At 35.5% G+C, this 27,108-nt stretch overlaps 3 protein-coding genes across 11 annotated transcripts; all 3 read left to right on the top strand.

Annotated features, from left to right (window-relative positions):
* Window positions 661-19,139, top strand: LOC18606963 (mediator of RNA polymerase II transcription subunit 34). 6 transcript variants are annotated; one of them, XR_001927193.1, is made up of 20 exons: window positions 661-775; window positions 886-1,106; window positions 1,263-1,409; window positions 1,512-1,727; window positions 2,325-2,429; window positions 2,542-2,646; window positions 2,734-2,856; window positions 3,462-3,550; window positions 4,643-4,679; window positions 4,758-4,791; window positions 13,626-13,678; window positions 13,749-13,826; window positions 13,909-13,974; window positions 14,583-14,649; window positions 14,728-14,781; window positions 16,204-16,311; window positions 16,974-17,038; window positions 17,822-17,900; window positions 18,156-18,502; window positions 18,590-18,766. XR_001927193.1 is itself a non-coding variant. In XM_007040877.2 (20 exons), the coding sequence occupies exons 1-20, from the start codon at window positions 712-714 to the stop codon at window positions 18,785-18,787; spliced, it is 2,130 nt and encodes a 709-aa protein (XP_007040939.2). In that variant the 5' UTR covers window positions 664-711; the 3' UTR covers window positions 18,788-19,139. The 6 variants fall into 6 exon arrangements, 5 of the variants coding, with proteins under 5 accessions (XP_017973401.1, XP_007040939.2, XP_017973399.1 ...); XM_007040877.2 differs by having other exon boundaries at window positions 664-775; window positions 18,156-18,376; window positions 18,590-19,139; XM_018117910.1 differs by having other exon boundaries at window positions 664-775; window positions 13,616-13,629; window positions 18,156-18,376; window positions 18,590-19,139.
* LOC18606962 (acyl-CoA-binding protein) lies at window positions 19,478-21,171 on the top strand. Of its 2 annotated transcripts, XM_007040875.2 has the most exons (5): window positions 19,478-19,626; window positions 19,871-19,978; window positions 20,452-20,569; window positions 20,690-20,752; window positions 20,862-21,171. In XM_007040875.2, exons 1-5 carry the CDS (start codon window positions 19,615-19,617, stop codon window positions 20,939-20,941), a joined length of 381 nt encoding a protein of 126 aa, XP_007040937.1. In that variant the 5' UTR covers window positions 19,478-19,614; the 3' UTR covers window positions 20,942-21,171. The 2 variants fall into 2 exon arrangements, with proteins under 2 accessions (XP_007040937.1, XP_007040938.2); XM_007040876.2 differs by lacking the exon at window positions 19,871-19,978 and having other exon boundaries at window positions 19,482-19,626; window positions 20,862-21,166.
* Window positions 22,323-26,568, top strand: LOC18606961 (myosin-6). 3 transcript variants are annotated; one of them, XM_018117307.1, is made up of 4 exons: window positions 22,323-23,111; window positions 24,742-24,797; window positions 24,890-25,082; window positions 26,072-26,568. In XM_018117307.1, the coding sequence occupies exons 1-4, from the start codon at window positions 22,512-22,514 to the stop codon at window positions 26,420-26,422; spliced, it is 1,200 nt and encodes a 399-aa protein (XP_017972796.1). In that variant the 5' UTR covers window positions 22,323-22,511; the 3' UTR covers window positions 26,423-26,568. The 3 variants fall into 3 exon arrangements, with proteins under 3 accessions (XP_017972796.1, XP_017972795.1, XP_007040935.2); XM_018117306.1 differs by having other exon boundaries at window positions 22,327-23,111; window positions 24,893-25,082; window positions 26,069-26,568; XM_007040873.2 differs by having other exon boundaries at window positions 22,328-23,111; window positions 26,069-26,568.

Below are 27,108 nucleotides of genomic sequence, written 5' to 3'. Positions count from 1 at the left end.
AATAAATCAAACAAGCACTATATTTGATTTGATTAATACATGAAGCAGTACGATAATCTAAAAGATCATGAGGGTATGTTTGATCCACATGGTTATGAATTATTTTAATAGTTGATTGTAAGGAATAGTTTTAAAAATAATTAAATAATAAATAATATATGATAAAATATTTTTTATTATAATATTTACTTTTTAAATTAAAAATATTGAACAACTAATCTTGTTTAAACTATTAATTTAATACATGTATTATGTATCATGATTATATAAATATTATTTAATTATTGAATTATAAATTATTATTAATTTATATATTTATTTAATTAAAATAAGTTTATAAATATAATTAATTTTATTAAATAGATAATTTTTTTAATAAATTAAAGTTCTATTTGATGTATATTCAATTAATATATTTTTTTAAGTTAAGTAAAAACATTTATAAAACCACCTTAAAAATTTCTCATTTCAAAAGAATGAAGAAATCAATACATACGGATGAAATGTTAATGTATTAAAAAAATGTTAATGTATTAAAAAAATGTTAGACATGTGATTTAAGGAGATATTAATTTATAAAAACGCAATTAATCAAAAGTTTATTAATTTATATAATTTTGTTATATCGAGATTATTAATTTATAGGATATATGTGTTTTATATTAGAACGCTTGTCTTTGGAAACCAATTTCTATTTTGTCGAACTGAAGAATGGAAGCAGAGGAGATAGCGGAGGAGCTGCAAGACGTTGAGGTTGAGATTCAAGACGTTGAAGGTGATCATTAATTAATTTTCGCCAGAGGAATTAACATGTCTTTGTTTATGGAAATATGGATGAGTGTGTTGATTAATTCATGTATTGACTGTATTGTAATATTCCTCCAGACCAGATAAGGGCTTTGCTGGAGAGGCAAGAGAAGTTGTATGAGAGGCAATCGGAACTGACAGCTTTGCTGGAAACATGCCCTGTAGCTGTAAAACATGACTCCGCTCGAACCACCGTGCAAGTGGAAGACTGGTCAGGACCATTTGACTGGGATTCTCGAGCCGATGATATTAGGTTCAATGTTTTCGGCATTTCTTCATATCGTCCAAATCAGCGAGAGGTAGGTTACCTCACTCCATTATGCTTGAACACCCTCTCTGTCTTTTTGGGTATGGTATGACTCCATAATCCATTTATACATAAGGAAGGAAAACGCCCTAGGTTTGTCTGAAAATGAGGATTTAATTTTCTTACTAATTAAATTAATGCTTTGTAGATCATAAATGCAGTGATGAGTGGAAGAGATGTTCTGGTGATTATGGCTGCAGGTGGTGGCAAGAGCCTTTGCTACCAGCTTCCCGCGATCCTTCGTCAAGGAATTGCTCTTGTTGTCAGTCCTTTGCTTTCTTTAATTCAAGATCAGGTCTTTCTCTCTCTCGCTCTTTATAAAATAGTATGGCTTTGCATACTGTGTTGTTCCATCTTTTATACCAAAATTTGACGGCAGTTAATAATCTCAATTCAGGTAATGGGTTTGACTGCCTCAGGCATTCCAGCATTCATGCTCACATCTACTACAAATAAGGAAGATGAGAAGTTCATATACAAAGCCTTGGAGAAAGGCGAAGGAGACATCAAATTGCTGTATGTCACACCTGAGAAAATTTCCAAGAGCAAGAGATTTATGTCCAAGCTTGAAAAATGCTACCACGCTGCTCGTCTCTCTCTTATTTCTATTGATGTCAGTCTTCTTTTTCCTGCATCTTCTTTGCTCTTCATTTTCATGCATGTATCTTTGTTCATTAGTTCTTTTGCTTATTTTTATTTCTTATTCAGGCTTGTCCACACGTTTCTTTTAAAAATCATTCATGATTCCCTTATTATCAATTGTTATGGATTTAGTTTTAATTTTTAAATATTGGATATTTAGAGCTGTGAGACCTATTAAAAACACCTGAAATTGGTAGTTTTTTAGTTTCTTCTAGATTTGAACCTTTACCTTTTCCATAATGGTAGGAAGTAGCTGGAGGTTATGAACTTATGAACATTCTACCTTGCGATGTTTTTATATCTTAATGTATTAGACACTCTAGATTTGATATATATAAGATCTACTGTGCTTCTTCCAAAATGTGTTGCACCATTAGTTGTACTATATAGTGAGCATAATTTGATAGACAGCTGCAAGTTTCAGACAACTTAACTCTAATATTAGTAACCCCAAGGTAAATATACTTAACAATATAAATGTATTGTTATTATTGTTTTGTCTTGATGATTTAAGTTCAATTGAATAGTTTGCATGACCATATGGTACTTTTTTCTGGGTTATTTACAGGAGGCTCATTGCTGTAGTCAATGGGGTCATGATTTTCGCCCTGACTACAAAAATCTTGGTATACTCAAAACTCAGTTTCCAAATGTACCTGTAGTGGCTTTGACAGTATGTGGTTCCTTGTCCCTTAATGCCTGCATGCTATTGCAATATTCACTGTGTTCTTAGCTGCAATTTTTGAGCTAAATGTATGACCTTATTCTTAAGATATATTTTGCAGGCAACTGCTACACTGAAAGTCCAGAATGATCTGATGGAGATGCTGCGTGTTCCAAAATGCTTAAAGTTTGTCAGCACTGTCAACCGGCCAAATCTGTTTTATATGGTAAAGTTAGTAGTTATTTCCATTTTATCGTTAAGAGTTTTCATCTGAACTTAGTTATTGGATAAATAAAATTTCCTCAAATTGCAGGTTCGAGAAAAGTCATCTGTTGGAAAAGTGGTTATTGATGAAATCACTGAATATATAAAGGAATCTTATCCAAATAATGAATCTGGCATAGTTTATTGCTTTTCCAGAAAGGAGTGTGAACAGGTCTGTGCTTTTTGACACATGTGTGGCCACACACACACAGATACACAAAAGAACATCTTCATGTTTTTTACCGTTTCTTTATTGTTCTCTTTCTAGGGGCACCTTAATTGGAAGTTGTCTCTTGACTTGATTATTCTTATCTTCATTGTTAGTAATGGTTAATAGCCTATTCCTAGGTACAGAAGTTATACTTATTTAGTTCCAAGTCAACATCGGACAGATGCATTGAAACATTTACCTCTGTGTTGCTAATAGAGTGTTCTTGGCATCATGCCTTCATATGTACCAAAATATGTTTCTCAACTTATTTGCTTTTATATTTTATGTACTACCTGTTGGCATGTAATTCTCCTTGTCATACTGCATATTTTGCTTGGTGGGGGCAAGTGATATATGTACATAGGAGTCCCCGAAATGGGCATATGACTCGTCTGCCCGGTTTAATTCAAAGACTTTTGTAATCACTGGACTATGTTAGATGCTCTAGCCGTGATATAGCATACATTAAGAAGTGTTTGTTGTCATGTCTTATGTATAAGTTCAGTATCTAGTTTTTAGATTTACAATAATTATATATGTACTTTTCCCTCTGCCAAGAGCTGTAGGTTGCAAGTGAGTTATGTGAGAGAGGAATATCAGCTGGTTATTACCATGCAGACATGGATGTAAATGCTCGCGAGAAAGTTCACATGAAGTAAGATCAACTGTTCTTAACTTCTAAGAGTAATCTTGCATTTGTCAAAGCATCTCATTCTCAAGTAAACTATTTTTTTCCTTACTAGTTCTGCACCAAATATATTCTATTGATGAATTACTACAGTATAAATTTTATAATTTTAAATATATGCATATTCAGAGGTGTGAAACTTTTGTGATGACTATATTGCCCATTTACTTTTATATTTAAATATCAGTTATGCAATTTTTAATGTTATTAAAGTAAATTTGTATACTAATTTTTTACATATTTGTTAATTAATAGGGTTCCTGATAAATATATTAATTTTTATATTAAAATATTGATTATGTCATTCTAATGTTATAAAAAAAATTTCTATACTAATTTCTATATTTTATTAATTAATAGAGTTCATTTTAGAATAAAGGGAAAATTACAGAAACATATACTATGGTTAGAGACAAATGAAATTTTCCCCTTGAGTAAAAAATAAGGACAATTTACCGCTGACTTTTATTATGTATTCTTAAATTAACAATGTTATTTTCTTTGTTCTTTTAGTTGGCCACATGGTTTTCTTTCTTTCTTTTTTTCTTTTGTTCTTTGTCCCTTCTTCAATTTCCAGAAAACTTCTCTTGTTCTCTCTGAACCACTAAAACTATCTTTCTAATAACTATGGCTAACTCACTCTAGACCCATTTTACTCCTATCCAAATATTGCAAGATGCCCACACAAAAAATAAAAACCCCTAGCAACAATTTAAAGACAAGGGCCATCCACCGCCATCACTAACCATCCATCACTATCTACAAATTCAAGATTCAACAATTACCTATCACCTTCACAAGTCTATAAATCTGCAAGCAAACAATCATTACACCTGCGTCCATACCTTTTTCAAAATAATTGAGTCTTACAAAACTTGCGTTTTGCATGAAATTGATCAAGAGTTTTTAGGGAGTAGTTTTTGAAATTAAAGGAGATAAAGTTTTAGAGAGAGAAAGGCTTGGATAAGGGATGAACATAAAGTTTTACAGTTGCAGTGATTCAATATCTAGCAGAGTCTATGTTTTTGTTCACCCCACTATATGTGTTCCATGATGCAGATGGAGCAAAAACAAATTGCAGGTCATTGTTGGTACAGTAAGTCTATCATCAACTTTTTGAGATATCGTTCTTGTTTCTCAGTTTTCAGTTGTTATACCACCTCTTGTTTGCCAGGTTGCATTTGGCATGGGAATCAACAAACCCGATGGTAAGAATGACTTACTGTTGAGAGGGAAAAAGAGAGTTTTTATTCTCTGTTATGAAATATATTATTTATAGCAGCCTATATATATACATGTTAACCCTAAAACAGCCCTAAAATAGGAAGTTATCATAAATATAGAAAACACAATATTAGGACCTAATAATCAGACACAAAATACAATAATTATTCCTAAAAAGTCTACCAAACACCAGCCAACACTCCCCCTCAAGTTGGTGTATAGATGTCACACATGCCCAACTTGCAAACTAAAGTATGAAATGGTTTGCTGCTATGTCCTTTAGTAAACACATCAGCTAGTTGTTTTTCTAAGGACATATGAGAAACATTTAAAAAACCATATGTTAAATGCCGGTCAATCTCTATATGTTTTCTTCGATCATGTTGAACTGGATTGTGAGATATACTCATAGTAGCTTTTTTATCATAGAACAAGGATGGATGGACGTTTGCCTTCTGACAATTGCAATTTTTCCATCACTTTCTGCGGCCATAGTAATTCAAAAACACCCTGTGCCTTAGCTCTATATTCTGCTTTTGTACTTGACTGAGCTACCACATTATGTTTTTTGCTCCTTCAAGTAACTAAATTTCCTCCTATAAATGTGCAATAACTAGATGTTGGCCTCTTATCGTTAGGAGATCTAGCCTAATCTGCATTTGTAAAAGCTTTTATCTGTAGGTGACTATGTTTAGAGAAGAGCAATCTTTTTCCAGGTGCAGATTTCAGAGATCTTAAAATGCGAAAAACAACCTTTAGAGGAGAATCCAGAGGGTCATGCATATATTGACTTACCAAACTTACGGCATAGACTATGTCTGGTCTGGTGTGAGAGAGGTGAATCAATCTCTCAACCAACCTCTTATATCAGCCTAAATCAACTTACTCACCAGCCATTGCTTGTAATTTGTGATTAGCTTCAATAGGAGAGTTTGGAGGTTTACATCCCAACATACCGATTTCTTTAAGGAGATCCAAAATATATATTTTTTAAAAAATAAAGATTCCCTTATCAGTTTTGGTAACCTCCATTCCAAGGAAATATTGCAACTTACCCGAGCCCTTAATCTCAAACTCCTGAGCTTAAAGTTTTCTGAGTCGGGCAATCTTTTCTTTATCATCCCCAGTCATGACTATATCATTGACATAAACAATACGTGATCTTACCATTTCAGTGTTTAATAAACAAGGTATGATCAACATTGCTTTGATGATATCCAAATGAGATAATCGCCTCGCTGAACTTATTGAACCATACCTTGGGTGACTGTTTCAAACCATATAATTCCTTCTTTAATCTATAAACGTTCCCTGTAGTCTTCTTATCATCGAATCCTAAAGGAAATTCCACATACACCTCTTCCTCCAAGTTTCCATGTAAGAAGGCATTTTTGACATCAAACTATCGTAGGTCCCAATCAAGGTTAGTTGCACATGATAACATGATTTTGATAGTATGCATTTTTGCAACAGGAGCAAAAGTTTCTTGATAGTCCACCTCATAGGCTTGGGTGAAGCCTTTTGCCACTAGTTTAGCTTTGTACTGAAAACAGAGAATGAAACAAAATTCTTTTATATCGTATTGGAATAACTAGGTGCTAATTATATACAAGAAAACCTATCTAAATTAAGTCTTGGAATTTGGCAAATTACCAGAAATTGGGGAACAAGAAATCAAGAAATAATCCAGTAAAAAAAAGAAAATAGAGAAAACAAATAATATCCCTAAACTAACTCCTACAAATTTGGAATATAGTCAATAAAATAAATTGATAAGCTGTCAACACTCCTCCTCAAGCTGGTGAATAGATGTTGGTCATTCCCAGCTTGTCTACTAGCACTTCAAAACTCGGTCTAGGCAGCCTTTTTGTTAGAACATCAGCTATTTGTTGTTTGGTAGGCACATAGGTCATGCAAATCACTCCATCTATTTTTTCTTTGATAAAATGCCGATCTATCTCCACATGCTTTGTTCGGTCATGATGAACCGGATTATGTGCAATACTTATTGCGGCTTTATTGTCACAATATAGCTTCATAGGTCCAATACTAGACACTTTCAGTTCTTCCATTAGCCTCTTTAACCAAATCAGCTCACAGGTTCCTTGTGCAAGGGCTCTAAATTCTGCTTTTGCACTGCTGCGAGCTACAACTGGTTGCTTCTTGCTTCTCCAAGAAACCAGGTTCCCCTAAACCTTTGTACAATAACCAGATGTAGACCTCCTGTCCTCAACTGAACCTGCCCAATCTGCATCAGTAAATGCCTCCCACACTTCTTAGCTCATTTTTCTTGAAGAACAAGCCTTTACCGGGTGTAGATTTTAGATACCGCAAGATTCGGTTGACTACCTCAAGATGTTCTTCACTCGGAGAATGCATATACTGGCTCACTACACTTACAGCAAATGCAATATCTGGTCTTGTGTGAGATAAGTAAATCAATCTTCCCACTAGACGTTGATATCTCCCCCTATCTACTGGAATTCCACTCCTTGTTCTTCCAAGCTTCATGTTCTTAACTATCGGTGTTTCAGCTGGCTTGCAACCAAGCATCCTTGTCTCTTTCAAAAGATCTAATGTATATTTTCTTTGAGAGATAATAATACCTTTCTTGCTTCTTGCCACTTCCATCTCTAAGAAAGATCTTAGTTGCCCAAGGCCTTTGATTTCAAATTCACTCCTAAGAGTTTTCTTAAGCCTCTCCATTTCTTCTGTATCATCTCCGGTTAAAATAATATCATCCATATACACAATCAAGATAGTTTTCTTTCCATCTTGTGAATGCTTGAAAAAAAAAGTATGATCAGTTTGTCCCTGTTGGTAACCATACTTCTTTATAGTTTTTGCAAAACGGTCAAACCAAGCTCTCGGTGATTGTTTTAATTCATATAGTGACTTCTTCAATCTACATACTTTTTTGTTACCAATTACCCCTTCAAAACCTGGAGGCAAATCCATGTAAACCTCCTCATCAAGCTCTCCGTTGAGAAAGGCATTTTTTACATCCATTTGATGTAGGGCCCAATCAAGAGTAGCTGCTAGTGATAGTAGCACCCTTATAGTGTTTAACTTTGCAACTGGAGCAAACGTTTCTGTGTAATCCACCCAAAAACTTGAGTGAATCCTTTGGCAACTAGACGAGCCTTGTGTCTCTCTATTTCACCATCTGACTTGTACTAAATGGAAAACACCCATGTACACCCTACAGAACTCTTACCCTCAGGTAACTCTACTACATCCCAAGTTCCATTCCTTTTTAGGGCTTTCATTTCTTCAAGTATAGCAGCCCTCCATTCTGGCTTTTCAAAAGCTTCTTGAACATTTTTTGGAATCTCATCCCTTTCAATCTTTTCTATCAAAGCTCGGAATGCTTTTGATTATTGGCTGTAAGATAAGTAATTAGAAATAGAATGTTGAGTGCATGTTCTAACCCCTTTCCTGAGAGCCATTGGAATGTCCAACTCACTAGGTTGAGTCTCCAGTTGAGGCAAATTAGAAGTATCACTAGCACCAATAATTTCAGTTTCAGTTTCAGCATTTACTTGTGGATTGGACTCTTGGCAACACGGTTGATGAGTGAAAGCTTGCACTTCTTGAGGCTTTTTGTTTCTTCATGAATAAACACGAAGCTCTGATTGTTGTTGACTAAGCCCATTTGGATCTTCCCCTATTTCCAAGCCAAAATCTGTTGATGACATAATTGGAAGATCTTTATTTCCTGGTGGTGTTTCAGGTATGTCAGCAATTACAGGAAGAGGAATAAGACAATCCGAAAGCTTCTCTTCTCCTAGTATCTTCCCCTGAAGAGTAGGATTTGGGTAGAAATGTTGATCTTCAAGGAAAGAGACATCTAAGGAAACAAACATTCTTTTTGTGGTTGGACAGTAGCATTTGTACCCTTTTTGACTAGGAGAATATCCAACAAAAATACATTTTATAGCTTTAGGATCTAATTTTTCATGGGTAGGACTGGTATTATGTACGAAGGAAGTGCAACCAAAGACTTTTGGAGACAAGGAGGTGAATAATTGAGTTTGAGGGTAGGTTTCCAGTAAGATACTCAAAGGAGTTTTAAATCAGAGGACTCGGGATGGAAGTCTGTTGATCAAGTATGATGCAGTTAGGACTGCCTCACACCAAAACTGTTTAGGAACATGAGTTGTGAACATAAGTGCACGTGCAGTCTCCAATAGATGGCGATTTTTACGTTTAGCAATACCATTTTGTTGTGGGGTTTTGATACAAGAACTTTGGTGGAAAGTTCCATTTTCTGTAAAGTAATTGCCAAGAATTGAATTTGAAATATTCCCGATTATTATCTGTTCGAAGAATTTGAATTGATGTATCAAATTGGTTTTGGATCATTTTATGGAATTGTTGGAAAATGTTGGCTGCATCTGATTTTTCTTTGAGAAGATAAACCCAACATGCTCTTGAATGGTCATCAATAAAGGTTATGAACCATTTGGTTCCTGAAATATTATTCACCCTTGAAGGACCCCAAATATCACTATGGATCAATGAAAAAGGTTTAGATGACTTGTATGGTTGATTTGGATAAGAAGTACGGGTATGTTTAGCAAATATACAAGTTTTACAACGAAAAGAATTGATATCTTTATTCTTGAACAGAAAAGGAAACAAGTTTTTCAAAAATGAAAAACTAGGATGGCCTAACCTATTTTGCCATAACATAATCTTATTGGAAACTGGAGTTCATTCGCCACTTAGAGCCAGAGCTTGTTTATTCACTTGTCCATTATCCTCAAGGTAGTACAGCCCGTCATGCATCTTAGCATTGCCAATCGTCCTCTCCGATAGTAAATCCTGAAACTCACCAAATGATGGATAAAACTTAGCCACACAATTCAAATCATTTGTCAATTTGCTAATAGATACTAAATTACATTTTAAATTTAGGACATGAAGTACAGATTTTAGTGTCATTAGCCAAATTTACAAATCATTTTCCAGTAACAGATGATAAAGCACCATCAGCAACACGAATTTTGGAATTTCCCGAGCATGGGGTATAGGTAGAGAACGACCTGTGGCATCCAGTCATATGATTCGAAGCTCCCGCATCCATAATCCAAGGGCCTTTAGATTCAGAATTTGCACTCAAGGCAGAGAGATAAGTACCTTTCTGGGCTATAGAACAATGTACAGCTAGAACTTGTGCACTAGTTCGGTGCTGGGCAAGAAGGGCTTGTAGTTCAAGCTGTTCCTTGCTAAAAATTGATCCTCTAGCCTTGTTTTCCTTTGCAACAGCTTGAAAACCTCTACTTTGTTCACCTTGTTTACCTGCCTTCCAATTTGCTGGTTTTTCATGTATCTTCCAGCATGTTTCTCTAGTGTGATATGGACGTTGACAATGATCACACCAAGCTTTATCATTTTTCTGATTCCCACGCTAATCACTAGAGTTGGCAGGTTCATGTTTTTTTGGGTTTAGCTCTGATACCATGAAAGCAGAGAATGAAACAAAATTCTCTTATATCATATTGGAATAACTAGGTGCTAATTATATACAAGAAAACCTATCTAAATTAAGTCTTGGAATCTGGTAAATTACCAGAAATTAGGGAACAAGAAGTCAGGAAATAATCCAACAAAAAAAGGAAAATAGAGAAAACAAATAATATCTCTAAACTAACTCCTACAAATTTGGAATATAGTCAATAAAATAAATTGATAAGCTGTCAACATGTACCATTCAACTGAACCATCTCTTTTATGTTTCACTGTAAACACCCATTTGCATCCAATTGGTTTCTTTCCTAATGGGGGAGTAACAAGTTCCCAAGTCTCAATTTTTGCCAAAGCATTCATCTCTTCAATCGTTGCGTCTTTCCATTTTGGATCATGATACGCTTTTTGCTAACCCGGTAGAATAGAAATGGAAGAAACAGACAATACAAAGGCTTTATAGGAAAGAGACAAAGAATCATAGGAAACAAAGTTAGAAATAGGATGTTTAGTACAAGCTCTAACTCCTTTTCTGATAGCAATAGGAACATCATGATCATTAGCAATGGAATTAGAATTAGGGCAATCAAAAGTTAAAGGAGACTCACCACATGTATTTTCAGGGACTAAGCTCAGAGATGGCGATGGCGCTTGACCAAGTATTACATGCTTGATGGATTTATCTGTCTGGTCCAGTCATGTGTAGGTTTTCAAATCTGGCCTATCCAATCACCCAGTTTTATGTTGTTTTTTGTCATCACTAGGATTTTGACTAAAAGACTGTATAGAAGAACAATATCTGCATGTCTATTGAGACCCTTGTAGACTTGGACCGGGAGAAAAAAGATAAAAAGAAAAAATAAAAAAGAGAGCTGTCCTTAATCAAGTTTGTCTGTCACTAGAGCATGTATGTTCTTTTCATCCACAATCAGACTGATTGGGTGTCAAGTAGAGCCAAATCTCCCCAACATTACCATGTTCAAAGGCCGTGGACTTGCTTTAAACCTAAAATGATGTAGATCCTTTGAGAACCTTAAATAACCATATGAAGCTGTAATGAATTGTTATAGTGCATTCCAAACTCATGAAATTGTAGTGCATTTCATTTGAAACGTCTTTTATGCCTTTAAGAAAAAATTTTTTTACAATTAAATGATCATGTTTAAAATCAATAATTCTATTGATTCCAAAGAATGAAAATAATATATTTGCAAATGAATTCCACAAAACCATTTGGAATTCATTTGTTTCAAATATACACTTAGATTTTTGTTTATTTGAGTGTCTCTTATATTCATTTCAGTCCCTGTGAACTATACTTTGATATATTTGGATTTAATTTATGGATGCATTGCTGCACATATAATGGGGTTTATTTCAAGAAACATTTAGGTTCTATGGTGGCAAAAGAAAGTGGTTAATTGAGAAGTCTTTGTTGAAGAACGAAGAAAAGATCAAAGCTTCACACTTAGGCTGCCTTGGGCTTCATCCCCAAAGCTATTTGCTTTACATAATCACCAAGAGCATGACTTGTTTTCATTGAAAGTTTCATACTTATTGAGCTCCTCTAATCCTAATCTTATAGAGACGTGCTACGTTTGGTTGGTGTAAGGGGTTTTTTTGGTAGGGAGAGAGGATGTGTTGCAACAAGTAAAACGGAATGCCCTAGAGGTAGCAAAGAGAAAGATTGAAACAATCCTCGAAGTGTAAGTGCTTTTGTGGTAGGCGGTGAGGAATAAGAAGTCGAGGAATAGGTGGAGAGAGCAATGGAGCATGGTGGATGGAAAGAGTTGAGTAGAGAATATTTGGAAGAGCTTTGAGAGAGAGTTTTGAAAATGATCTCCGATGATTTTTTGATCCCTTGCTTAATTGCCAAACTTCTGGATTTGTACTAAAAAGGAGTGCTCTCTTAAGAGTAATTGGTGGAAGGAGAACACTTTTAAGAGAACATGTTCTGTACGAAAGAACATATTTGTTATTGGAAAAGCATGTCCACTATGAGAAGAATGACTTAGGGGAAGGGCACCAACTTGTTGGAAGTTATGAGAATAACACGTAATTGGTTAATGTTTTTAGGAAAACACGTTCTGTATGGAAAAAAAGTGCTTGTCATTGGAAGAGCACGTTCACTATGAGAAGAACAGCTTATGGGAAAAGCACGTTAAAGAACCACTTATTGGATGTTATGGGAAAAGTACGTAATTGGATAGTGCGCATATATTTTGGGTAGTGAAGTAGTGACACTTAACAATGTGTCACGTGTACTGTTAAAAAAGAAGGAAAAAGGTATAGCGCATGTACTTTAAGGAAAGGTTAAGTGGAAGTCTTCTTAACTATCTCCATATTTGAGCCACCAAGCCAAACTCTTTAGAGCATCCCAAACGTGAAAATAACTCGTGAACCTTGTCACTCATTCTGAGTTACTTTCATTCCCCATGTGACATGGCTGATCGACGCTTATTCTTATTCTGTAAGACAATACTTAAAGAAATAATAGTTAGTTAAAATTGGGCATCTATAGTAGGAAACTACCATCATGGACTTAATCCCAAATTATAAACAAAAGCACAAGTCTTAAAATAACTTTTACATTCTTAGTATAGGTGTCGACATTTCCAACAAAACTCAAAATAACTTACATAACCTTCACTACCTTCGCTGTGAATATTAAAGAAAACTCAAATAAAAAAATTCTTGTTTAGATAAACATCAAATTGAGGGACCCTCTATATAATTGAATTGACATAGATAGCTGGTCACCAGAGTGTTCTTACTCTTCACAATAATAACCAAATGAAATTCTGGGATTCTAGAATAGTACATGCACAAATAGTTAGCCATTCTAATGTCTTTCAAGTGCTCATTACATCTAATTCAGATATGATATAGTTTCAAGCATACAAAATGGTATTTAGGGGAGAAGGAAAAAGGGTGGTATTTTTTCATTAGGCGTCCCACTTTACATCGATATGGTCGTTTAGCTTGCGAAGGTTATGTTTTATAGTTTTTACGCATGTCTTAATTGAATATGACACCATTATAATATTCTGGCAATCCTTCTTGCTGAAACATCCACAACCTATGTCTTGGTAGTCTCCATATTTTATAGATTAAACTAATACTGGAACTAACAAAAGTTGATACCTTTGTACTCTAGGAGATAAAATTTAGGAACTTTAGGTTAGCATTTGTTGACATTCCTCTCTCTCTTTTTTTCCTCTTCTTTAATGTGTACCTTTCTTTTCATTATGATTATATGTATGTTATTCACTATCATATATATCATTTATACCAGTTTTTCTTATATTTAATACTGGTTCATTATTTGATACTCTGTAGCTGCTTGTAGTCAGGTTTGTCATCCATCACAGCCTGAGTAAATCAATGGAAACATATTACCAGGTTTTTGGCCCTTCCCCTGTAAACGCTTTCCTTCCTACATTCCCTTCTTCTCTAACTTACTTAGCTGCAGGAAAGTGGCCGAGCTGGCAGAGATGGACTCCCTTCTGAGTGCCTAATATTTTTTAGGCCAGCTGATGTTCCTAGGCAGGTAATTTGTTGGCATTTTTTTTACGCTGTCATGTTTGCTCTAGACATTCTTATAATATTAATCATGTTCTATATTCGAACAGAGTTCCATGGTATTCTATGAGAAATCTGGATTGCAGAACCTTTATGACATAGTACGATATTGTCAGGTAAAATAATTTGTTTTCAATCTCCTATGTCATAATTCTTTGTGAAGTGGCTCAATGGGAGTGCTTGCTCTTTATACTGTAGGGAACTTGTCTGGAAGAATGATTCTGATGAGCAGACATAACTGATATTAGTTGAAGTTTTCTTTGTTGCTGACTTCCTGTTAATTTTTAACCTTAAGCTATATGTGGTGGAATTAATGGGGGAAAGATGAAAAGGAAAACCTACTTTACAATGGCAAAGATACCAACATAACTATTTTTTTCATGCTAGCATGTGAGCATTTGACTCATTGGTTGGTGTATGATCTTCGTCTCAAAAAGAGTAGAGTTTGAATCGCCCTTTCTCTAAATTTAAAAAAAAGCTATTTTTTCCGTGCTAATATGTTTGATGACTCCAACTTGAAAGCCTCTTGCTTTATAGGGTTTGGAAGAATTCAATGCTCTATTTCTATCATTGTATTCATTGGCTCGTAGTGTTGCTAGCACTGTTTCCTGCATTTGTTTGAGAATTGGTACTTATTGCATTTGGATTTGGTTACATTACTAGTCACCTGCATGTGTGAGATTCTTTATTTCAAGAGAACTACCAAAGTTTCTTCTTATTGTAGTCTAAAAGACAATGTCGCCGAGGTGCCTTTTTCCAGCATTTTGCAGAGCCATTACAAGAGTGCAATGGTATTACATTTGCTTTTACTTGCTGTTGTTGTTATGACAATTTTGGTTAGATGTAATCATAATCTTGGGTTATGTCAGGGATGTGTGACAGCTGTGTATTCTCAAGTGAGGTTAAAGAAGTGGACGCTTCATGTATGTTTCTTTGACTTCTATTCATACAAGTGATTTGTTAATTGTTTAAACTTTATTTTTCAATAATCTTCTCCTTGCCTTTCTTTCAACTCATTTATTTATCAGACACTTTTCATTTTCTCTGGCTGAGTCAAAAAAACAGTTGACAATGCACAGTATTTGTGTTCCCTACACAACGAGTCTAAGTCTATTTCTTGACTATAATGTTGCAGGCTGAAAAGCAAATGTATATTATGGAAGTAAAATATTTTGACATTTATAATCATTAATATGTCTTCATAAACATTTCAATATGGTGTTTTCTTTTGTTTTTTTATTCGAGCAGAAAACTGTCTCCAGATTAGCCTCTTGAATGGATTATTGATTTCCTAGACTTTTCTGGTCCAGGGGTAGTGCTACTGATCTTATTATCTAATTCCTTAGTTGGATTCCACATGCTGATATAGTTTGAAATGAAGCCTAAACTTTTCATTTCAGAAAATTGAAAGGAAATGAAAGAGAGACATTCATTATAGCGGTCAATTTTCATTTGATTTACTTCTTGGTACATGGATTTTTCTCTTTCTTTTACATTTTATCCCCCCTCCCGTTCCTATTGATTTCTATATTTTATGTTTTGCTTTCATAAAGAAATAAACAAAGAATATGGAGCAGTGAAAAACTCTGGGAAACTCTCCTGGGGTTTCTTAGCAATAACACCTGGGACGTGGCTGTCACACCCTCACAAAGATGATGCTTTTGAAAAGTTGCAAATTGTGCTTGATGATGTATTGGAACTACATGGTCTATGTAATATATAGGTGCATAAGAGAACTACATGATATATGTGGCAAAGAACGTAAGGTTGATGCCAAATATACCCTTGGGCCATTTATAAATACCCAATAATATCACTAGACAAACATAAGCCCAGGACACACCACAATACCTGCTTCTATTAAAATGAGAACTAACAAAGATACAACTTAAATTAAATCTTGACTCAGCTCAGTAGTCATTTGAGGTTTCATGTTGATCCTTAATAATAAATTTTCTCAGGAACCCGTAATCAAAGCTTGCACATTGAAACCAGCTTTTCGGCCTTCAGCCTTTAACACACATTCACTCACTGTCATTACTAGCGCTTCAATAGGGATAGAAGTAGAGAGGAAGAAGAAAGGAGGGCCAATTATTGGTGAGGCTTAGGACTAATAATTTAATATTTCAATGCATAAAAGAGAATATTTTTACTCCCCTTGTTCTGAGTTTCATTTTTGTCTTTTTTTTTCTCTTTTCTTTTCTTCAGAAGTAGGAAGTGCTTAAGGTTGTTTTGTTTATGGTGCTGAATGCTTTCCATATGTTAAACTCATTTTTAGTTTGTGCAATATTTATTCTGTGTGGTACAATGAAGGATATTTTGCTTCATATGATCATTCTTTGCAGGTCAAGCAAAACTTATGATTTCTCTGGTACATGATATGCAAGAGAACAATCAAAGAGTGACAATGCTGCAATTGGTGGACAGAGTGAAAAATAAGCAGAAGCAACTAGGTTCATCCATCTCTTGTTATAACTATATCTAATAAGCATAGTTAGGATATATCTATACGCCATTATAGACACCGACATGTACTTACCTTGCATTTCTACTGTATATATTTGTAGCATGCTTAACCTTTTCTTTTCAATCTAATAAGACATAAGAGGAGAATAAAGATGGAAAACAGATTTTTTTTTTTGTAGGGGTATAACGTTCACTGGGGTAAAGTGTAAGGTATGAACTAGGGTGGTGGTAAGTGTTCCTCTATCTCCTGGTGCATGAAAGTAATGCCAATCCTAAGACACAGATATCCTTTATGTTGTTATTAAGAAAAACTCTGATATCATGGCTTGAGCAATGTGGTTAATGTTAGGCATTTATGCCTCTTTACAGTACTCTCAAAATGTACTTACCTAAGAATCTTGTATTGACTTGTGCTTCAATATTGAAACTTCTTAAACTTGTTGGTCGGGTAGCATTTGGGACATATACCCTCAATAATGTTATCTCTAATGCCATATTCAACATGCTGGCTACACAAATCTGCTTGTTTTGTTTGCAAGATTAATGTTGTGTTTCTCTCATTCTCTTGCATTATTATGAAGTAAGTTCTCTCCGGTTCACATATATTATAGTTACATGAATATATTTTTTATTTTTATGAATGCGCCAGACTTAAAACTAAAGAGGGAAGAACTGGAACAGCTTGTAGTACAGCTTATACTAGATCGTGTTTTGGTAAGAATTACTGACCCTGTGGACCATGAATCTAGAAAGTCAGATTTGCCTCATCATTAAACGCATCTGATCTGGCTGCTGACCATTTTAGAATTTTGTAATGATATGTTTGTTGGCAATCGGCAATTTTTTAAACTTAATATTCCTTACAATTCTGCATGAGCTGTATAAACTTGATTAGGTATTTTTGAAACATACTGCGCTCTTGAAATTGCTCATTATTAACAGGAGGTAAAAGTTTTGATGCATGCTAAATTACATTAGGAAATCATGTGCTGTATGGGTGCCACTACCAATAGCAGGAATATTTCTCTGGAATGCTCATTAGTTTTTTCAACTAGTCAATCACTGTTTTTAAGTCTGAGTTCCCACAAGATATAGATGGGTACCTGTTATTCAACTTGCAGCCATTGAGTTTTGACAAATGAGCAAGTGGTTTAAATGTTTACATCATAATTCTACTAGCATAAGAGAGGAGAATAAATACTATACCTTTAAATTGTGCAAAATGAATGATGTAAATGTGGGATAAGCAGTGTTCTAGATATTGAAATATTGAATAGGAATAAACAAGACCTTATGGTAAATAAAACATTGATGTCATGAAGCAAGTTTGCCAATTGCTACAATAATTAATTGTTGTTGTCTGATTGTTTGTACTGTAGGGCTTTTACCCCGTTAGGGTGCTGCAGTGGTTCTGAATGTTAAGATTTTGCTTTTACATGCAATTTTATGATTTTTGTCAGTTTGTTTTTACTTCTGTTTCCCCCTTTCATTATGCAGAAGGAAGATTTTCAGCATACAGCTTATGCTACAAATGCTTACATTACAGTAGGAACCTCAGCAAACCAAATTTTGCAAGGTGTAGGTTAATTCACGTTGGTGGAATATTGGATGCTGCTCATTTTCTGCCATTTATTTTCTGGCTATAGTTTTTCCTACATGCTCTTCTGCGCTTGCTACTGTTGCATAGAAGTCCATGTCAGAACAAGCCATGTTACTTTGCTGCTCTTTTTGCCCATATATAAATCATATTTCGTTAGTTAAACCCTCATAATTCCATCCTGCCCCAAAGTATGTTAAAATTGGCACAAATGATTTATCATCGAGCGTGCAGGGAAAAAAATTGTTAAGATGGAGGTTGCTGGCAGATCGAAGGTTATGGACAGTTACAGGAAATCAATTAAACATGGTGTCACATCTGGTTTGGAGTTTAAGCTAGATGAGCTGAGGAAGGAACTTGCTTCTTCCCACAATGGGGAAATATTCCCTCATTCTGTCTTGTCAGGTCAACAGATCAGCATCATAAGTACCAAAAAACCAAGTTCAACCGAAGAGGCATGTCTCAAAGTTTCTAATTCTTCTCTTGTGTGCTTGGCATATCATATGCTTGACAATCAATTACTGGAATGAAACCCTAGTTTGTGTTATCATGTGTGGCACCTTTAATCTAGGGTTCTATTGGTATGTTTTAACCCTAGTGATTCCAAATATAGACATAGAGAGAGAAAATCAATAATTATATTTGTATTTTGTTATTGTTTTTTGCAGTTGGAGATGATTATTGGAAAGTTAAAGACAGAGAAGTATGGGGATAGAATTCTTGGAGAAGTCAAGAAGTATGGTATTGCTGAGCAGCTAAATGATAATGTGTTGGAAGAAGAACAAGGCACTGAAAAAAGACCTAGGAAGAAGCTGAAGACGAAAGAGGAAGTAGTTGTTCTCACTGAGAGCAGTAACGATGAATGATAAATTTCTTCTTGTGATTTCTCACAAGGCTGCTTATAGCTGAAGATGTTGTCTACAGCTTTGTAACCAAATCGGTTGTTTGGTTGATGGAAGAGAATAGCTAATTGGAATTTCTGTCGTAGATTCAATCTTCTTATGTTAGAGTCCTAGAAAATGAGAGAAAACACTTAAAAAGTTTAATGGGTCATAACATCGTTATTTGCCAAAGTTTTGCTGGGCGGGGTTTTTTCTTTATATTGGGAACCCACGCCCACTCGCTCAAGGATTAAGATCAGAAATCTGCATTTGTCATCGTCAGTGGAGTTGGAGAATATTAGAATAATAATCTTTTGTTTTTGTCTATTTATTCTTATCAATGTTTGAAAAATTGTTGTTGTTTTTTCGACATTTAACTTTTTTTTGTATTGTAAATATACAAATCATTAAACTTAAATCTTACAAAAAAATAAAAATTTTATGATATAAAATATAATAACAAAATCAATTCTCTTATTTAGGAAGGGATGGAGCAAAGGAGTATGATTCTTTCGGGCTTGCAAGTCGCAACTGCACCAGCTGCAAGCCCAATGTAAGCCACACACGTGTCATATCTAACAATCTATCAACAACGAATACGACGTGATTTATGTGTAATTAATCACTAGTACTATTATTATTAACTGGAGTATTAAGAGTATATGTTTTTTCTTTTTTAAAAAGAAAAGGTAGAAAACACTTCTGGTTGTACCACGTTACTCGGCCGTGCCTATAAGTAACGGCAGTCCACGGAAGGAAGCATAACAAGAAGGTGGTCTTTGCGTCTGCAATTCATCTACTGCGAGAGAAAAATGGGTTTGAAGGTGTGATTTCCTTTCCTCTCCATTTGTAATTTAATTAATTAATCTATTTCTGTTCGTTTGATCTTGTCTTGATGATTCATTGATTCTGTCATTTAACCACATCGGAAAATTTTCTTTCACTCAAATCAGTCTAATATCTTCCGCAGACACGTTTTTATGATTTTCGTCTTCTTGCTTTCTTACCATTCAATGGCGCAATTGTTAATTTTAAGTGAAGTAATCGTTTAAAGGAGATTACTTTCAGATCTGGAAGTTTCAGGCTTTCTATTCAACTGGTTGGATCCAAGAAGTCAACAAATATGTGGATCTCTTCTTGGTTTTATCAATTTCCTATTACTGCTTTCTGCTACAAGTAAAGTATCTTAAAACATGCTGAAAACATTACTATCATTGCTACTACTACAAGTGCTCTTTCTCCAGTTACTCTTTTCTGCTCAGATTTGTTTGCGATAAATAAAAGCAAACAAATTTGTTTAAAAGCCTTTGTGAATTTTGCCATATTGTTTTAGAATTGCGACATATCAATTACCTTTTCAGTCTTTGGAGATTCTGTTCTTTCAGTCTTTGGAGATTCTGTTTATATAGATATATATTTTGTGTAAGCTGCCTTCTGATTAAAAGTAAATTTTACTCTACCGGAAGGAACCAAGATATTGAAGTGTGGCGTTTTGCCTATTCAAATTTACAGAATGTTTTGTTTCAATCTGGATTTTAATTGAAGTAGTGCTTTTTTTTCACTGGTCATATGTACGTTTTTTACTGTTTTACTGTGAAAGTATAAGCAATTTGACCTTTAGTTCCTTTCTTTGCTAACTCTGCCTGCAGGAGGAATTTGAGGAGTATGCTGAGAAAGCTAAAACCTTACCAGAGACCACAACAAATGAAAACAAGCTCATTCTCTATGGGCTGTTCAAGCAAGCCACTGTTGGACCAGTGAATACCAGTTAGTATATAATGCACTTTAACTTATTGTTTTTGTCATGTGTCACCACTTGCGTCTGTAACTGTGCTAAATTCTCACGAAGTTCCTGGGACTTGTATTTTTTTTTTGTCGTATTCAAAGGTCGTCCTGGGATGTTCAATATGAGGGAAAGATACAAGTGGGATGCATGGAAGGCTGTTGAAGGTACTTGTTAACCATAACTAATGATTATGTTTCCCTGAAAAGTGTAACATATTTGAATTTATTTTTGTTTATGAAATCTTGGTCTGTTTAAACAAAAAAAAAAAAACAGGGAAATCTAAAGAGGAAGCAATGAGTGATTACATCACCAAAGTAAAACAGTTGCTGGAGGAGGCCGCTGCATCTTCTTGATGTCTAACAGTGTGTTCCCTGCTTTGTCACTTGTGGTTGAATAAGTAAACTAAGAATAAACATTGTACCTTTCTTATTGCTACCATGTTATTCTTGAATTATGCCAATTTAAATTAGATGTATTTTATGTATTTCTAGCATAAACAAGCTCAAATGAAATGTTCGTGGCATTTGTCCTGAACAAAAATTGTGTAAATCCATGAATCCACCACAATCGCCAAGGTCTCATACTTTTCTCAGTACAAGGAGATTGAATTGAGATTTGGAAATTTTCACTTTGATTTTTGGTATTAGGGGATGGATGTTTGAGATGTTGGAGAAGAGTACGGGTTTGGACTTTGGAGGTGTTAATGGTGTAGCTGTACAATATGATGGTGGGTGGACGGAGTTAGGGGTATTTTTGGGTGATAGAATGTGGTTGTTGTCAATGGTGAAGCTGTACCATATAGTGGTGGGTGGATGGAGTTAGGGGTATATTTTGGTGATAGAATGTGGTTGTTTTCGTGTATTTTTCTGTTGTGTCAGTGCTCTGTGTTTATTGTGCTGATTGAATCTATGAACAGAATGGAGAATGGAGGAGCTTGTGATGTGTCTATGAAAATGGGTTTGAGAGGTAGATTGGGTGACTGTTAAGTAGATCGGAGTGATTGAAGTTATTTTTTTCTTTTGTTCTGGCCAAAGGAACTAGCGATAGATGATGAATAGATGCTGTCTGTTTGTTTTTTTTTTGTACACTTTTTGGCTTCTTCAACGTAAATCATCCTGAGTGTTACCTGCTATCGGGTGGTGCAAATGACATTAAACAATTATCCTTGGGGTTTTATAATCAAATATTATTCTTCATGTTCCTTTTCGGTGTTTCATGGGATCTTAGTTCTTTGACTTGCCTATAGCCTTCAGGTTTTCTCTGATTTTCTCCTACGGCTTTCTATGGGGTTATATTATACGGTCAATTTTGCAACTGCAAAATTTCTATTAACATCGATTAATGGACATCTCTCTCTATTATTTGTTTTCTTTAAATATGTTCTCATTCACATCTTTTGGAGTTAGGTTAGACAAAGATCTTGGTGTCTATACCTTTCGAGCATAAGGGCAAATATACCATGATTTTTCATTGCTGGTTCCAAAAGAAAATAGTCCATTTTGTTTACTTCAAAATAGAATGACAACACAACATACAAATCTATGTGCAGAAATTGTGAAAATGCTAATGAAAATTCTGAAAGAGTTCTTATAGTAGTCGTAATAAAGGCAAAAGCCTTTTAAAATGTGAATGTGCCAACTCCCAACTGCCAGGCCTGACCCGATCCATAAAGTTTTAGTAACACCACATTAAAACTGTAAAAGGAAAAGAAAGCAACTACCCAGGCGCTGGATGGAAAAGGGGTCCAGACTCGGGTCCAGTCCTGCCCTACAGTTCTAGTGACTGGAGTCTTGTTCGCGTAAATCCGCGCATAACCCAAACCCATTTCTGTTCTTTTACACGCTTTAACGCCGCTATCTCAAACCTTTCTGTCTCTTGGCTTTTGCTCTCTCTCTCCGGTGCCTCTCACCCGACAGATGACTGATGGCACCACCGAGTGAAGGCGAAGAAAATGAGCAACAAACACAAAGGGAAGAAATCCAGAAGCTGCTTTCTTCCTATCTTGGAGTTAGTTTCAGTGTTTTCTTGGCTTTCATTCCCAATTACTCACTCTCTTTGCTGCCCAAGTTGCAAACCCAAATGAGAGAACTCACAGCAAGGCTTTTAACGGCTGAAGAGCAGTTGAGGCAAATGAAGTCGAGAAGAAAAGAGGACTCCAAAGCAAACGCCAGAGTGGTAGAGATCTTTGCCAGCCACCGGAACGCGTGGCAGGCGGAGGAGAAGCAGCTTCTGCAGCAGATCGAGGATCAGAGGGCAAAGATCGAGGAGTTGGAGAGGGAGACCCATGAATCCAAGCGGAGGATAGAGGAGCTCCAGGACATGATTCGCTTCATCTCTACTACTAGGGCTGCTGCTGAAGAAGAGGAAATGGAGGAGGAATCGGCCGCGGAGAATACCAGGGAGGACCATGTAAATTTTACTGGCGTTGTTAATGTTGGGCACGATGGGAATTTCCCCTTCACTTCCGATTTCTTGGCTTCTGCTTCTTCTAAGTTTTGGGCCGAGAGCACTACTCTCTGGCAGGTTTGTTTACTTTTCTTTTATTTTCTCTGCTTTTGTCTTGGTTGCCTTCTTCTTTTGCGGTGATGTTCCCCTACTCCGGGGACCGTTGAAACATTTAATATTTTTTTTCTTATTTTGTGGGAAAAATGAGACAAATTTAATTGAAAATTTTTTACTCAGCATGAGAAAAGCTATTCCTATTCCTACCAACTGTGGATTTTTGGTACATTCTTCCTCTATCTCTGTATCTCAGACATCAAATTTTCACGCTATGTATTATATTCTTCTTGAATATCTGAAAAGAGAAGGCATTGCTTTTCTCCTTTTCGATAAAAGAGTAGGGCACTGTAGCATGAATCTAAAATCTTTTTCCAAACGTCAACCTGTTACCACCAGGCGATCTATTGCCTCTGCTTGGATAAGTTAACTTCTGTTCTGCCTCAGGCTACTTTTTTTTTTTTCCTTTTTGTTATTGGCTATGTCGTATATTTGATATTTGACTGTTGAGTCTTCCTTATACCTCTGGAATGTTTCTGCTTAAGATGAAAATAGAAAATTGACTTAATTTTCTTTCACCAGTCAATCAAGAAAATTGTACTTGCTCATGCATCTTAATTGGTGAAACTTGATTTGATCAGAAGCCATTCAGAAAATTTAGTTTGCATTGAGTTGTATATTGGTCTCATATGTTGTTGATATTCCATGCAATAGGGTGCATAAGATGGTCCCTCTTTATCTTATTCTTTGTTCCTTTCATGATATGTTGGTTTGGTGCCCATTCAAAAAGCAGCTTTTAGTTTCTGGTTAGGCGCTTCATTTGAGCCTGTGGCTGGACCACCCTTATCTAAGGCATGACAACTGTATCATAACCAAAACAATTTATGACATTTTGCTATATTTCAAACATTGCTGATGTGGTGGGTTGTCTGCATGCGTCATAACCAAAATAAGTTCCTATAGACGTCAATGTCTCAACTGATTGCAACTAAAGCATTAAGCAGCTTCAAAAACATATACTACAGTTTTGAAGAATGTCACATCCTTTCCAAAGTGTAATTTTACTTCTTTTCTCAGCAATTAGCAAACAACGAAGATCAATCAAATATGATTCTTATCATGCAGCAATGTGAATCATAGTATAATTTAAAACTAACTATGTACTAAACTAGTATCTGAGTGGCTGGGCAATCTCTAGCATTCTATATTACAATCTAAAGATATTAGATATACATCTTTTCTTCAATTCATTGCCTGTTTTTTTCCTTTATTTTCATGGATTTGATCATGGCATCTGTTAAAACTTGCCATGAGCACTCTTGTCTTCATTCTGGTGTTGCTGGCACTTGTCTTGTGTAAGAGAATGATTAAATGAGAGATGTGAATGTCATTTCAAAAAACTGCTGAATGTTTTTATCTTTTATCACAATTGCTAAGTATTCTCCTATCTGTTTAAAATTTTAACAGAAAATGTTATGCATGACAAATGATGAGGATCTGTCTATTTTATATTTAGGTTTTCGAACCTTTTTTTAGTTTCGAGGATTCACGAGCCATCTTCTTCTTTGCCATATTTGCTTTGTTCCTGGATAATTTGCTATGTAATTTGGTTCTATAACTCTTAAACTTCATTGCTAAATGTTTATCCTTGCAGGATGTACAGTATGAATCTCTTGAATCTTTGTATCATATGAAGCATTTTGTTGCAAGGTACAGTATGACAATCTAGATACTTGTTTTTCATGAAATGTCTCTATGAAATACTGTGACTGATGAAGGTGCGACATTTGTTTTCTGTTCAGAAGGGAATCACCTTGGAAGGTAGATGGTGAATCAACCGGAGTGTCCTCTAAACTAAAGCTGCTTGAACAGGAACTATCGAATTTGGAAAAAATTGGCAAAAGTGATTTATCAAGGGTACCTTCATTAATGAGGAAGCAGGCTAAGAGATATCAAGCTTTTACTGCAAAGATCGATGATCTCTGCAGAAGAATGGTGAGGCATATCTGTCTTAGATGTCTTTTCTGCAGTGCACTTTCCAGCACATCCTATTTTGATACTTTTTCCAGCAGATCATATTTTCTTTTAAATTTTGGGCATATTAAGAACTATACTGATACTGCATCTACTTTTTAATGGACACTCAAATGTACGTCACTAATCAGTTTTTCACACTTTTGTTATCATCTCTTTAATTTTTGTGCCTTGAAATTTGGGGCAGAAACCCTTGGAGGAATGCAAGATCCTGTGACGACCTCAGTGGTTTTATTACTCTTTGGGACTTGGGTATCTAGTGTCTGGAAAATGGTAGGGCATTCTATAACTTTCAAAAATTGAAGGCTTTGTCCTGAACTGTAGTTAAGGGCAAACCTCATGGATGTGGAGGTAATATACTCAAATGGAAAATATCCTATCAGAAAATATTACAAAGATTATTATTCCTTGTGAAAACAATCTGTCCATTATTCTGGTTCAACGTGCATGACTCATTACTCAAAGTAGAGAGAGAGAGAGGGAGAGAGCTTCTTTCACTTTTTCTTTGGCCAAACAAAATTTCTAAGCTATGTCACTTGTGTCAAGTGGGGAATCTTGAATTCACAAGGTATTATGAATAAGCCGCAAATTTATATCTTTCTCAGTAGTATGGGAGTTTCATGGACTGTGTGTACTCAGGAATCAGGACCCACCATCCAGTTTATGCTTATCTTATTATACATGTACATGATCTATATGTGGAAGGACACTGTTGTATTTGATTGAGCCTAAACTTGCTCTATTGATGGGAATGACACTGTTGAAGGTTGTGTCGAAATGTGTCCATCTATTGATTTTGATCTTGTCAGTTGGGGCATAAACTTTTGCTTTTTCTCTCTCATGTACATGGTCATTGTTACCCTTAGAATATCTTATTTCTTCGCTGAGTTGATTGCAGAAATAGGTACATGCTGTTTTATGGCTTAATCTTTTTCCTAATCTTACAGCAGGCTAGTGAACCCTCTGAACCCACAGTCAGTCCAGAGTTTCGAACACAGAGACAGACTGAGTTTTTGCTTGAAGCATTTCGACTTCAGCAGCGTGCATCTGAAACTGGACAAAAACTAATGGCTTTACAAACTGAGGTTGGGAAGAGTTACTACAGGGATGATCTTGGAAGCCCAGCCAAACTTGCCACAAAACGATCCATGGATTCCATTAGAAACAACTTGCAAGAAATACAAAGAAACTTGGAGATATGGTTGGCCAGAATTATAGGAGATCTTGAAGGAATTCTGGCCAGAGATGGCTCCTCATGTGTTAGGGAATGCTGCGTTTCTAGATATCCTTTTGTTCAATAGAATCTTCAAACTGTAATATTGATCTAACAAAATATCCTATTTTAGTAAATATGCGGATCAGGCCTTAAAGTGGTAGTTGGTTTACTTGTAAAGATGAACTGATACGTTTCAGTTAATGGCAGCATCTGACCTTTTGGTTTATGGCAGCCTCAAGATCTACAGTCCCATTCTGAGAAAAGTTGATACGGCATGCAGCCTGAGCTCAGTCGACCCGTGTATGGACTGATTAAGAACGTTCATGCTGATCTTGGGTGCTGACTTCCTGCTTGTGGAACAGCTCTTTGGAGAAAGACTTCATCAGGAATCTCTTGATTAAAAACCACGTATAGATGGTAGTAATTTTAAGAATAGAATTTTATCAAGTAGAGCCGTAAAGGAAGAATTTATCTTTTCCTTCACTTTGGGGGATGAACCGTGCTAGTCCCTTTTCTTGCATGTACAGTGAGTAATGCATTTGTAATCAATAGGTGAAAGTGAGGTCGTGCAAATCTTAGTAATCAATAGGTGAAAGTTCTTTCCCAGCCAATATATATATATATATATAAATTAAGCACTTTCGAACCTCATGATTGTGTAATTGAGTGTTGGTACTTTTTATCGCATTCATCGCTTTCATCATAATTTTGGACCAATAAAAACCTTAACAGGATGGTAAGAGGCGATTAACTTCTAGCCAATATCAGTCC

The sequence above is a fragment of the Theobroma cacao genome, chromosome 3 (assembly GCF_000208745.1).
Source record: "Theobroma cacao cultivar B97-61/B2 chromosome 3, Criollo_cocoa_genome_V2, whole genome shotgun sequence".
Lineage (NCBI taxonomy): Eukaryota > Viridiplantae > Streptophyta > Magnoliopsida > Malvales > Malvaceae > Theobroma > Theobroma cacao.
This window is presented reverse-complemented; position numbering and strand designations above follow the sequence as displayed.